Source organism: Aythya marila (genome assembly GCF_965140915.1).
Source record: "Aythya marila genome assembly, chromosome: 22".
NCBI classification, from domain to species: domain Eukaryota; kingdom Metazoa; phylum Chordata; class Aves; order Anseriformes; family Anatidae; genus Aythya; species Aythya marila.
In genome coordinates, this window is record NC_139063.1 from 4105219 (window position 1) to 4118307 (window position 13089).

The window sequence follows — 13089 nt, forward strand, 5'->3', positions numbered from 1 at the left end:
CTCACCTCTCCCACCCACAGGTAGCTGCTGCCCCCCCCCCTCAAATCCCTAAAATCCCCCCCCCTCAAAAAAAAAAAAAAGAAAAAGGATGCTGCAGGGCTGAGCTGCCCATTCCTGGAAGTTGCTTTTTTTTTTTTTTTTTTTTTTTTTCTTAATTATTTTTTAATTTTTTAAATCATTTTTTTTTAGCCCTTTTGGCCCTCAACCTGTCCGCAGCCCCAAGCCGCTGCCTCCTCCGTCACCCACCGGGGGTGGCACCCGTGGGTGCTGATGGCTGGGGGCGTGGGGAGGGGGGTGGGGGGGGGGGGGTTTGGCACCCATCGTTCCCAGTAGCGGGTGCCCACTGGTGCCACTGGGGGACCCCAAGGGAGGGATCCCACCGCGGGGCCTCATCCTGCTCGCTGCCTTCCCCCCCCTTATAGCCGTGCTGGGGCTGAGCCCCCCAACCTTGGGGGGGGGTCAAACTCCCCTTTTACCCCCCCCTCCTTGGCGCAGCGAGGCCGTGCCGCCCCCCCCGAGAGAAGCAAGGACGCAGCGGCACGGCTCAATATATAGGTTTCTTTTAATATAAAAAAAGTGCCTATGAAAAATTCCTTCCTAAATACACAAAAAGACCAGTTCAGGGCAAGAGCGGGGGCCGGGGGGGCTCTCCGGGGGGGGGGGGGGCCACGGCATCTCCGGCCGGGTCAGCACAAGCACTGCGCGGGTCAGCTTGAGGGGGGGGCGACACGAGGAGGGAGGGGGGGCTGCTATTTTGACCAGGTTATTTTATTTTATTTTATTTTAAATCCCCCCCCCTTTTTCTTTTTTTTTTTTTTGGGGGGGCACTTTGCCCTTTTTTTTTTGCACCGGTTTTCATTTTTGGGGAGGGGTCGGTCAATTTTTTTTTTATGTTTTTTTTTTTTTTCTTTTTTTTGCACAATCCACAAAGCTGTACAGAAGTTGCCAAACCCTGGGTTTGGGGAGGGGGGGGGGGGAAGCAAAATGAAGGAGGGGGGGGGGGAGCCAAAATGAAGGGGAAGGGGCAAAATGAAGGGGGGGGGACAGAGGGAAAGGGTTGGGGAGAAAATAGGAGCCGACCCCCCCCGGCACCCACGCGCACACGCACACCCTGAGCTCGTCACCACGGGAAGGAGAGCGGCCCCCCCGTGCCCCCCCCCAGCTCCCCCTCCCCACAAAGAGGGTGTGTTATTGATTTCTTTTCTTTTTTTTTTAAATCTTTTTTTTTTTTTAACTCGTTTTTTAACTTTTTTTTTTTAAACTCCTTTTTTTTTTTTTAAACTCCTTTTTTTTTTTAACTCCTTTTTTTTTAACTCTTTTTTTTTTTCGTTTTTTTATACAAATTCGGATCTTTGGGTGTGTACTGCCAAAAAAAAAAAAAAAAGAGAGGAAAAAAAAAAAAAAAACAAAAAAACGCGTCGTCCTTATTAATAATAATAAAAATAAAACTCAAAATCATCGTCATTAAAAAAAGGCAACGGAAACCCAAGGAACCCATGCGGAAGTTGCACACCACAAAACCACAGCAGATGTACAGAATGCAATATACAAGACACGATTTATAATAAAACATTATATACAATAAATAGGTTATTGTTACTTTTTTTTTTTTTTTTTTTTTTTTTTTTTTGTCGATCGATCTGTAAATAAATTTTCTCAGTGCATACTGGTGGGGTTTTTGCTCTTCTCTCCTGCATATCCGCCTCTCTTGCGCTTCAGTTTTTATTTATTTATTTTTTTTATTCTCCGTCACTTTTTGATTCTCTCCCAGGTGTGTGGCTCTCCTTTATTTATTTATTTTTATTTATTTTTTTTTTGTGAATTTTCGTCTTTTTTAAATTTTTTTTTTTCCTTAAACATTTTTTTTTTGTTTGTTTTTCTCCTTTTCTTCAAAAGTATTTACAATTGCTGGTTTTTGTGCAGAAAACGAAACTTAATAAAATAATAATAATAAAAAAAAAATTAAAAAAAAAAAAAAAAAACAAAAATAATAATAATAAATCCAAAGAGTCCCTCTGCTTCTGGCGGGAGGAGAGCGCGGCGCCGGCGCCACAGCCGGGGCGGGGGCCGGGGGGGGGGACGACGAAGCGGGGCGGCGGGGCCGGGGGGCACCGGCGGCGGCCCCGTCCTCTCCTCTCCTCCTCTCCTCTCTGCTCCGGTGGCCGGGGCCGTCGGGTGGGCTCGGGGGGCCGAGGGCGTGGGGGCTTCGCTGGCTGGGCTGCCTGGGGGGAGAGGGGACAGGGGTGAGGGTCCGGACGCCCCCACGGCCCCCCCTGCCCGGTTTCGTGGAGGAGGGATGGATCCGTGGCCGAATGGGTGCTGCCCGGGTGGCCCAGGGGGCTGGGGTCCCACAAACCCCCCATCTGGGACCCCCACACCAAGGGGTCTGGGGTCTTGCGTGCCCCAAATCTGGCACCCACCTGCCCAGGGGCCTGGGGTCCCATAAACCCATATCCAGCACCCCCAGGCCAAAGGGTTTGGGGATCCGCATGCCCCAAATCTGGTACCCCCATGCCAAGGAGTCTGGCACCCACCTGCCCAGGGGTCTGGGGTCCCATACATCCCCATCCACCCCCATACATTCCCCATACACCCCCATACCAAGGGGACTGGGGTCCTGCATGCCCCAAATCTGGCACCCACATGCCCAGGGGTTTGGGGTCCCACATGCCCCTGTTTGGCACCCACATACCCAGGAGTCTGGGGTCCCACAAATCTCCCATCTGGCACCCAAAAGCCCAAGGGTTTGGGGTCTCAAAATCCCCCCATTGATCACCCCCATGCCAAGGGGTCTGGCTCCCACCTGCCCAGGGGTCTGGGGTCCCAAAAATCCCCCATCCAGCACCCACACACCCAGGATCTGGGGTCCTGCTCTCCCCCATTTGCCACCCACCTGCCCAGGGGTCCGGGGTCCCAAAAATCCCCCATTTGGCACCGATAAACCCAGGATCTGGGGTCCCAGTCACCCAGCACCCACCTGCCCAAGGATCTGGGGTCCCGCTCACCCAGCACCCACGTACCCAGGGGTTTGGGGTCCCGCTCACTGGGTCCAGCCCCCACCTGCCCCCATCTCCAGCACCCCGCACCCTGGGGACCGGCACTGAGCACCCCGCGCTCCAGCCACCCACAGACCCTGGGGCAGCCGAGGTCTCTGGGTTGGTGCTCGGCCACGGGACACCACCGGCAGCACCCATGGGTGCTCGCAGCCCCGAAAGGTGCTGCTGCCATTTGGGGAATGGCACCAGCGGGGCGCACGTGGCACTTACTGGGCGCCGGCTGCGTCTCCGAGACCCACGGCGAAGCTGCCAAAAGTCTCCGTGCGGCCAGCTCTCCCCAACACCCATCGGCGTCATCCGGCGAGAAAAACACCCCCAGCAAGCGAGCAAACGGGGAGGAAAACAGAAAAAAAAAAAAACAAAAAAACAAAACAAAAAAAAAACAAAAAAAACAAAACAAAAACAAAAGCAAAAAAAAAAAAACAAAAACCACAAACCAGACCCTCCGAGGGCGGCCGAGGGTCCCCGCGGCACCGGGGAGGGGGCTCGGGGCCGCTGACCCCCCAGGTCTCGTGGCCGCCTCCTGCCCTGCTCGCCGGCTCTGCCCTGGGCTCGGCGGGGGCCGGTGCTGTCCGTCCGTCCGTCCGGCTGGCCGTCCGTCCGTCCGTCCGTCCGATTGTCCTGCTGCGGGGCGGGAGGTGGGGGCGGCAGTCCGGAAAGCAGAGCTGGGGCGTTCTCAGACGGAGCGGGTTTTAGTATGAAGGGGGGAAAAAAACTGGGGTGGGGGGGGTCTCTCTCTTCCTTTTCTCTTCTTCCGTTATTTTTTTCTCTTTCGCTTCACTTATTTTTTATTTTTTTTTTCATTTTTTTTTCTTTTTTTCCCTTTTTTTTTCTTTTCTTTTTTTTTTTTCTTATTTTTTTTTTTTAGAAAACAAACAAACGGTTCCAATCCCAGTTAAATACAGAACTTGAAAAGTGTTCCAGAAAAAAAGTGCTGGCTAAATTACCTCTGCAAGAGAAACACAACAGCGGGGCGGGGGGGTGAGAAGGGCCCGGGCGCCCCGTGCCCCCCTACCCCAGTATCTCAGCACCCCACGGACCCCCTGCCCCGAGGTGAGGGGGGGTCCCGCACCTACCCTGTAACAAAACCTCGTTGTCCGGTTGGCACGTCAGCAGACACTACAATGAGGTGACCGTAAAAGTGTCCTCGGGGTGCTGTTGCTCTACCATCGGCCCCAAAAACCCGCTCTTCTGGGCGGGGGCCATGACGGGGTGCCCTTGGGGTGCAAAACTGGGGTACCTGTAGTTGTCCTGCAGCTGCAGCATAGAGTCCCTCGGTACGGGGGAGATATTCAAGTCATTGATCAGGGGGCAAGCGTAGGGGCCTCGGTGGTGAGCCCGGGCCATCTCCAAGGGCTCCTTCTCGCCCTTGGGGGGGTGGGCGCCGCTCGGGCTGCTCAGGTGGGGGTTGAGACACGAGGGGTCCGTCCTGCCCATGAAGTCCACCAGCATGCCGGCCCCCGCCTTGCCGTCGTACGAGGAGGGGCTGCGGGTGCTGGCGTTGGGCGAGTACCAGTAGGGGGGATTTTTGCAGCTGGGGGAGTCGTAGTGTGGCTGAGGCATGGGGAGGTCGCGGCAGGCCATGTGCGGGGCGTGCGGCAGGGCCCCCCCCTGCATGCTGTGTTTGAGCGAGTCGCAGGCGGGCAGCTTGCGCAGGTCGCCCCCCCGCAGGTCCTCCTTGAAGGCCAGCGTGGGCGAGCAGTTGGGCGAGAAGGCTTTCTGCAGCCCGGCCTCGAAGACAGTCTGCTGGCCGGGGGCCGCCAGCTGGTGAGGGAGGGCGGGGAAGTGCTTGCTCTCCAAATCCGGCTGCCCCAGGCCGGGGGAGTCGCTCTGAAAGCCCTGCACGAACGTCCCGTCCGAGGGGGTGGAGGGGTTCATGGAGTAGGGCCCGGCGTAGTCGCAGGGGTCCCGCTCGCCCACCCCGAAGCCCCGGGACTGGGAGGGCAGGGGGGACATGCTGCTGTCCCCGCTGTAGTAGTCCAAGCCCAGGTCCGTGCTCTCTTGGAAGAGGGGGTTCACCGGCTGCGACTTGGTGGGGAACTTGGCCTTGCCCGTTCCCCGCTCCTTCTTGGAGGCGCAGGCCCCTCGGGAGCCCCGGGGCTGCCGCGGCCCCGTGCTCCTCTTGGAGGGGTACACGGAGGAGGAGGAGGACGAGGAGGAGAAGTTGAGGTGGGACGTGTCGAACATGTCCACCTTCTTCCGCCGGCCCCGGCCGGGCTTGGAGTTGCTCTGGAAGAGGACGCTCTGGTTCCAGTTGTAGCCGGGGGCCGAGGACGCCTCGTTCCAGTCCATCATGAGCTTCTCCAGGCTGGAGAGGCTGGACTGGCCCTCGCTGGACGAGGCCTCGCTGTTGGCGCGCCGGTAGCCGGCCGGCTGGTTGAACTGGGTGCTGTCGGAGGAGGACTCGGAGAAGGTCTCGGAGACCGTCTGCTGCTTGGCCTTCTGCGGGGTGTAGTTGGAGATGTCCAGGATGACGTTGGGCTCGTTGAGGTGGCACTCGAAGCCCGGGTTGTAGAGCTGGCTGAAGGCCTCCGAGCTCCAGTCCAAGCCGCCGTAGCCCTGCCGGAAAGCCCACTGGGACGCGCTGGGGAACTGCCGGCAGTTCTCGGGCGAGGGCTGGAAGGAGGCCGAGCCTTTGGGCACCATGTAGCCTCCGGGCGAGACGGTGCTGGCCCGGCTGTCGCAGCGCAGCGGGGTGTGGGCGGCGCTGGAGAACTGGCCGCCCTCGGCGCTGTTGAAGAAGGAAGCTTTGCCCAGCGGCAGGCTGGGGCCGGCCGTCTGCTGCGCGTAGCCGGCGCTGTGGGCGCTGCTGGGGGAGGACGGGAGGCTGCTGCCGCTGCCGTAGGCGAAGCTGCAGTCCTTGCTGGTGGGGCAGTCCTGCGCCGACGGGTACTGCTTCCCCGGGGGGAAGACGCTGGCGGGCGCCACGCTCTGCCCCGCGCTGTAGCCGCCGTACTGGGGGTAGCCGGGGGTGCCGCTGGCCGCCGGGTGCGCCGTGGGTGACCGTGACACGGCCGAGGGCGGCACCAGCTTGGGGAAGGCCTCGGCGCCACGGCACTCCGAGGCTCCTTGTGCCACCCCGTAACCGGCGGCGGGGCGGCTGGGAGGGAAGGCCTGGCGGCCCTGCATGGCCGCGTGGAAAGCGGCCTCGGCACCGGGGGCTGCTGCTGCCGCCGCCACTTTGCCCCCCCGGGCCGGGTAGGCGGCCAGGCCCCCCCGTTGACCCGCCAGGGCGTTGGGGGGAGCCGTGTAGGCAGCCGCCGATTTGCGGGACTCGGAGCGCGAGGCCGAGAGGGCGAAGTCCAGCAGGTCGGAGGAGTCGTCCGAGTCCAGCAAGGAGCGGAAATACCCCGTGAAGAGGCTGTGCCGCTCCTGGCTGACCTCGGCCTGCGAGGACGCCGCGCTGCCGGCGTAGAAGCCGGCCCGGCCGGAGGAGCCCGACTCCAGCGCCGCGGCGTGGAAGGGCCTGGCCTCGGCCCCCTGGTAGCTGCAGTTGCGGCTGGGCTGGCCGGCGGCGTGGCCGTGGTGGGGGGCCCAGGGGCTGCCCTTCTCCCCGGCCCACTCGGAGGCACTGTCGCTGAAGCTCTGCCCGGGGTTTTGCTCGGGGAAGAGCACCCCGTTCTTGCGGGTCCGCCGCTTGCGTTTGGGCTTGCCCACGGGGTCGGGCTCCGGCCGGCCCCTCTTGCGCGGGTGCACGGGGTCGGCGTGCACGGCGGCGGGGGCCTTCTTCTTCTTGCCGATGCCCTCGAAGAAGTCGCTGAAGGAGCAGCGGGAGGCGCGGGCGGCGTGCCCACCGCCGCGCCCGCCGAAGCCACCTGCCTTGCCGCCGCGCCGGCGGAAGCCCTGCACGCGGTGCAAGAAGTGGGAGATGCTCTGCGTGTCGGGGGCCTGGTGGATGGACTCGGGCTCGCTGGGTGTCCAGCAGCGGGGCGGCGAGCAGCGCCCCGAGCACTGGCTCTGCCTGTTCAGGAACGCCAGCTTGGCCAGCACGTCCGAGTAGTCGGCCTTGCTGTCGTTGGTGTCAGCGATGTAGGAGGGCTGGGGCGAGGCCAGCTTCTGCTTCCTCCTCCTCCTCTTCTTCACCTCCGGGGCGGGCTCCTTGGGTTTGGCCTGGCCCAGCAGCAGGTTCTTGGGGGGCCTGCCCCGCTTGCGCTTCAGGATGATGGGCATCTCGCCGGGGGGGAAGACCACCACCACGTTGCGCCCGTTGTTCTTCATCTTGAGCAGCGGCGTGGGCTCCATGGAGCTGCTGGCCGCCAGCTCCTTGCCCTCCAGGTTCAGGTTGCTGCTGAGCGAGGACACCTTGTAGGTGGTTTTGTTCCTCCTCCCCAGCGACACGGGGATCTTGGCCATCTTCACCACCATCTTCCGCACCCCGCGGCACTTGCTCTTCTTCCCCGCCGCGGGGGCCTTGGGCACCTCGTCGGAGTCCAGGGCTTCGGGGGGCGGCGGGGGGGTCAGCAGCGGGGTGCTGGGCTCCTCGGGCCCCGGGGGCACCTCGGCGGGCAGGGCGAGGGGCAGGACGCGGCTCTCGGGGACGACGTCCGCCCGGCGCCCTCGCCCTGCCCTCCTCCTGCGGCACAGCATCTTTGGCTTGTCAGTCCGGCGCAGTGCGTACTTGCGGTGGTCCTCGCCGCACCTCCCGGCCCCCCGGCCCCCGCAGGGGCCGCGTTTCACCACGCTGCTCAGGGGACACCCCCCCAGGCGGGGCTGCAGGCCGTGGGGCCGCAGCGGGTCCCCGGTGCCCGCCTGCGCCTCCAGCAGCTCCGGCACGGGCCCCAGCGGCTGCGCCTCCAGCAGCGAGGGCTCGGTGGCCAGCAGCGGGGCCCGCGCCTCCAGGAGCTGCGGCTCCAGGGCTCCGGGCAGCGGCTCCAGCGTCTGCAGCCCCAGCGGCTCCGCCAACGGCTCCAGCGACTGCAGCTCCAGCGATTCGGAGAGCGGCTCCAGCGACTGCAGCTCCAGCGACTCGGAGAGCGGCTCCAGCGACTGCAGCCCCAGCGGCTCCAGGTTCTGCAGCTCCAGCGACTCCGGCAGCGGCTCCAAGCTCTGCGAATCGAGCAGCTGGGGCTGCGACTCCAGCGACTGGGAATCCAGCAGCCGGGACTGGGAGTCCAGCTCTTGGGCCGGGAGCAACTGGGGCTGCGCCTCCATCGACTGTGACTCCAGCAGCTGCGTCCCCGGGCACGCCAGGGAGGCCAGTTCGTTCAGGATGTCCGCCTCGGCCAGGTCCGAGTAGTCGCCGGCGTCGGGCTGCGAGCAACCGGCTTCCTCCGCGGGCGCTTTGGAGGCTGGAGGAGGCTGCGGGGCGCTCCCCCCCCCGCCCTCGGCCTCCCCGTCGCGGGCCGGGGGCCGGGGGTGCCGCGGCGGCTCCGCTTTGCAGAGCACCCCGCGCTCCTCGGGGCTGCGGATGCTGTTGGCCAGGGAGGGCGAGGAGAAGAAGCTGTACTGGAGGTCGCGGTCGGCGGGCAGGAGGCGGCCGTCCTCGTGGCCACCGCCGCCGCCGCCGCGGAGGCTGCCGCAGTCCAGGTGCACCCCGCTGCTCTTGAGGTCCTCGGAGAGGCGGTTGAGGTCCTTCATGATGTCGATGAGCTGCACCACGGGGTGGAGGTTGATGTGCCCGTTGCCGCACTTGCTCCGGAGCAGGGCGACGATGCTGTCGACGTTGCAGCGGCCCGAGGCCAGCGTCGCGTTGGGGAAGGTCTTGGGCGCCCGGTCGCGGGCGGCTGCCTCCTCCGCGCTGCCCCCCAGGATCCGGGGCTCGCCGGCGCAGCCCAGCAAGTCCTCGGCCGCCTTGGTGCCGCCGTGCACGCTCTGGCACCGGTCGGCCGGGTCGCCGTGCAGCAGCGAACCTGCCTGGTGCTCCCGGCCGAGCGCGGGGCACGAGCCCTCAGGGAAGCTCAGCACGCTGCAGGATAAGGCCTTCTCCGCCGGGCAGGCCGGGGGCCGCTGCGCCGGGTGCCCCGGCGGGTAGAACTTGGGCTCTCGGACGTAGTCGGGCGAGCCGCGCACAACGCTGGTCGTTACCACTGGGCCCGGGGGCTTCACGCGCATCCTGAACTCCTCCTCCCCCGCGTGCCGCTTGGCCGAGCAGTTGCTGACATGGGGGTCGGGGATGGTGAGACAGGGACCTGGACGGGGCAGAGAGGGGACAGTGAGGACCCCCCCAGGGCGCCGCCGGACAAAGTGGCCGGCTGCGCCCGCTCCCTCCCCCCTGGGGGTGCCCGCGTTTGGCCCCCCGCTCACCCACTGGCCCCGGCGCAGCGCTGACTTACCCTCGGCTCTGCTGCTGCTCCTGCTGTTGCACTTTGTGAGCTCTCTGCAAAGGAAGCGGGGCGCAGGGTTAGCCCCGAGCTGGGGGTCCCCGGGTTTCCCCCCCCCCCGTGCCCCAGGGTTCGCAGCGCCAGTCCCTGCAAGGGACATACCAGGGGCTGGTCCTCCCTGGGGTGCTCCCGAGCCGGCGCAGCCGAGAGGGCAGCCTGTGCCCATCACCCTGGCGTCGGGGCTGCGAGCGGGGCAGGGGGAGGCTGCCTCCGATCTGGGGACAGAGGGGACAGGTTGACCAGCCCCTCCACGGAGCCGGAGGGGACGCGGGTCCAGGGATGCTCGGGTTAACACCCCCCACACCCCCCCTCCCTTCCCACCCCACCTTGTACCCCCCACCCCATCCCCACCACCCCCTCCCCACCCTGTCCGTCTCCCCTCCAACCCCCTCCCGGGGCTCCATCCTCGTCCCCTCGCGGTGTGCCCCGGGGGTGCCGGGCCGGGGGGAGCGGGCGCGGTGGGGGCCCTGCGGCCGCGTTGCCGCTAGGTGTCCCCGGCGAGCCGCGCTGCCCGCCCGCCGAGCCGCCCGCCCCGCTCCCGGACACCCCGGTCCCCGCCCCGGCCCCGCCGTGCGCCCCCCCCGGCCCGGCCCGGCACGGCCCGGCTCGGCTGGGGGACGGCAACGGGATGGACAGGGGCCGGGGGGGGGGGAGGCGCAAAGTTCTTTGTTCGGGGGTGGGTGGGAGGGGAGGGCTGCTGTGCGCCCCCCTGCCCGTGCCAAGCACGAGGGGTGGGGGTCCGGCTCGTGGGGGTGCCCTCAAGCCCACGGGCGCGCGTGGGGGGGCTTCCCCGGGCAGCAGCGGGCACGCAGCTGGGGGACCTCGGTGGTGCCCCCCCTGGCATCCTGGTGGAGGGGACGTGGCACGGGATGGGGACGCACCGAGCCACGGCTCCGGGGTGGCGCGAGGGGGCTGAGGCACCGGGGACACCCCAAAATCCGGGGGGTGTCACCCCGCCTCCCAGCCCACCCGTGGCCACTGCTCGTGGGAAGTTGGTGGCCTCAGGAAGGTGACCTCAGCCCCTTGGTCAGCCCGGCTGGGCACTGTCTGTGTGCCACCCCCCCTGGCCCCCCACCCCTGCCCTGTGCCCAGCCCTGCTTCCTTCCCTGCCCCCCCCAGGGACACCCCCTGTTCATCTGCCACCCCCAGGGAACTGCAGCAGGGCAGCACCCACGGTGACACCACCCCATGGCAGCAGCCCCAGGGCCCCTGCATCGCCCCCTGCCTCAGTTTCCCCTCGCTGCAAACGAGTGGCACTGCGGGGACAGCCCCAGGGTGCGCACAGGGACGCGTGGCGTTGGCACCCAAAGCTGGGAAGGGGCACCCAGCACCCATCACGGGGCTGACACCCACGGCACAGCCCCCTCCCAGCACCCCACACCCCTCTTTGCCCCCACCCCGCTAAGCCAAGCCGTCTGCCGAGCCGTGGAGCCCCCAGGGATGCTCCGCAGCCTCCCCCCAGCGCCAAGGCAGAGAAGCAGCCGGCTTTGCTGCCCGCCCCCACCCCCGGTGCACCCTCTGCTCCCCGTCCCGGGGCGAGGGCCCCCCCGGGGTACCTGGGCCGCGGGTGCTTGCAGTGCAGGTTCACTTTGAAGCTGCGGTCGGGGCCGTCGCCGTCGCTGCTGGGCTGGCGGAGGCCGGAGCCCTGGGCGCGCGGGAACCACTCGGCTGGCGGGCTGGCACCGTTCTCCAGTGCGCCGGGCTGGCAGGCGACCGAGCTCCCATCTGCTCGAGCAAGCACAGAGACCCCCGCTGCATCAGCCCGGTGTCCCCCCCCCAAAAAAAACCAGCCCCAGCCCCCTGCCCTGCACCGCTATGGGGCCGGGCGCGCCGCGCCCCCTGCGTTCGACGCCTCGCCGGCTGCGCCATGACGCTTGCAACCCCCCGGGGACGTTTGGGGACGCGGATGGGGCGCGTTGCTGGGTGCCCAGGGACACACGGGGGTGTGATTTGGGGCTGGGAGCCCCTTTGCTCCCCCCGAGCCTCGGGTTTGTCCTCCTGGGGTGCAACGTTTCCCGCTCATGTGCATGTGTGTGCACACGCGTGTGCGCGTGGATCCGTGCCGCCTGCTCCGGTGGTGCCCACACGATGCCAGCATGCCCGGGGGCCGTGTGCCCATGCACATTGGCACGGGGGGAGCACGGCGGAGCCCCCCCCAGCCCGGCGAGGTCCGGCTGTGCCTGCGTCTGGCTGCATTTTCCCCCCCCAGCCGCGTGTGAATCTCTGCCTGTTCTCTCCCTCCCCCAGCACACACACACACACACACACACACCCAGCCACACGCACCCGCTCGGCGTGATCCAGGCTGTTCCCGGTGTCTGGATTAGCGTGACAACTTATCAACAAGGCAGGGAAGGAGAATTCAAACCTGTCAGGCCGTCCTCAGCCCCCTCCCCGTCTCCCCGCGATCCTTTGGGCGCAGCGCTGGCACGGAGGCGCAGGCACCTCTCCCGCAGCCCAGCGGAGAAACGCGGCTGTGTTGCCTGCACGGTGTAGAGTTACACCAAGGGCAATGTGGAGCAGGAAAATATGTGCTAGAAAGACCGGTCGAGTCTCTGATGAATCTGCTAATGTGCCCGGAGCTGAGAGCTGTTGGAGGGGAGTCAGGCAGGAAGGAAGCAAACAGGAGGCTTTCCAGAACAGCCGCTGGGACCCGCTCCCTGCCGCACACGCTGCGCACGGCTCGCCAGGGAGGACGGGGCACGGCCGCGTCCCCTCCTCTGCGCCCCGGCTGCCCCCGAGGGGCCGTGGGGTGCCCCTCGCACGCACCCTGAGCGCACGGAGCCGCCTCCGAGCTCGCAAATCCTTGCACAGCAGGATGCCCGGGGCTCCCTGCTGGTGTGCGTGGCACCCTGCTGTGTGCACCCATGGGTGCGCGCCCCCCCAGCCGTGCGCGGCGCCGCCGGCTCTTACCAAACCCTGCCCGGTGCCGGGCTCCTGCCCTCGGCTCGGCGGGGCCACGCGGCCGGTGCCAAGGTGGGCGACGCTCCCCGCGTGCTGCCAGCGCTCCTCCCGCCCTCTGTCCGGGACCACCTGCGCCCCCCACCCAGCCGAGGGGCCGGGCAGCACCCACGGGCCCCCCGCCACCATTTGGGGGCGAGGGAGCCGGGCGCGCCGGGATGCTCGCCGCGCCGCCGCGCTCACTTTCACCTCCTCTGCTCAGCCCCAGGCAGCTGCCACATGTTTCGCATTAGGCGCTCTGGACTTCGCCATTCCTGGGTTGCTAGCCAGGGGTAGGGCCGTTTTCCTTCTTTTTTTTTTTTTTTTCCCTTTTTTTTTTTTTTTTTTTTTTTTTTTTTTTTTCCTTGCTGGTTACAAAACACCAGCCGAGACCACACAAGAGAGGAGGGATGGAGGGAGCGAGCGAGAGGGAGAGATGGATGGGAGAGGCGGGCGGGGGAGAGGCGGCGAGGCCGGGCGCTGCGGCGGGCGAGGCGGGCGGCGGGAGGGGGGGGGGGGAGGAATTGCAGCCACCTCTGCATCCCACCTCCTGACCCCTGGAGCCTCGCAAAGATAACAGCCCCCGAAGACTGCTGACTCGCCTCGCAGAAATCCAATATCCTCGCCTGGTGAACTAATCGACTACCTGGGCTCGCCACCTCCCCTGCCCGGGCTTAATCCTGCTGCTGCAAATCTTTAATTAGTTTAACGGTTTCAGGCTCGGCGCAGGCTGGAGGCAGGCGGCACGGCCTCCCCCCCACCACCCCCCCTGG

The 13089-nt window shown here is 65.4% G+C and overlaps 1 protein-coding gene across 3 annotated transcripts in view; it reads right to left on the reverse strand.

Moving 5' to 3' along the window:
• Window positions 1-1351: 1351 nt before the first annotated feature.
• Window positions 1352-13089, reverse strand: part of AHDC1 (AT-hook DNA binding motif containing 1) — a 51192-nt gene continuing 39454 nt past the window's right edge. For 2 of the 3 annotated variants that reach the window (XM_082777353.1, XM_082777352.1), the window contains 5 exons: window positions 10933-11101; window positions 9329-9372; window positions 4133-9184; window positions 3267-4005; window positions 1352-2222 (listed from right to left, as the gene is read on the reverse strand). In XM_082777353.1, coding sequence (XP_082633479.1) covers window positions 4176-9107 — 4932 coding nt within the window. In that variant the 5' untranslated portion in view covers window positions 9108-9184; window positions 9329-9372; window positions 10933-11101 and the 3' untranslated portion in view covers window positions 1352-2222; window positions 3267-4005; window positions 4133-4175. Of the gene's footprint in view, window positions 2223-3266; window positions 4006-4132; window positions 9185-9328; window positions 9373-10932; window positions 11102-11744; window positions 11767-13089 lie in introns of those variants that run through there. The other variant, XM_082777351.1, reaches the window with a different exon arrangement.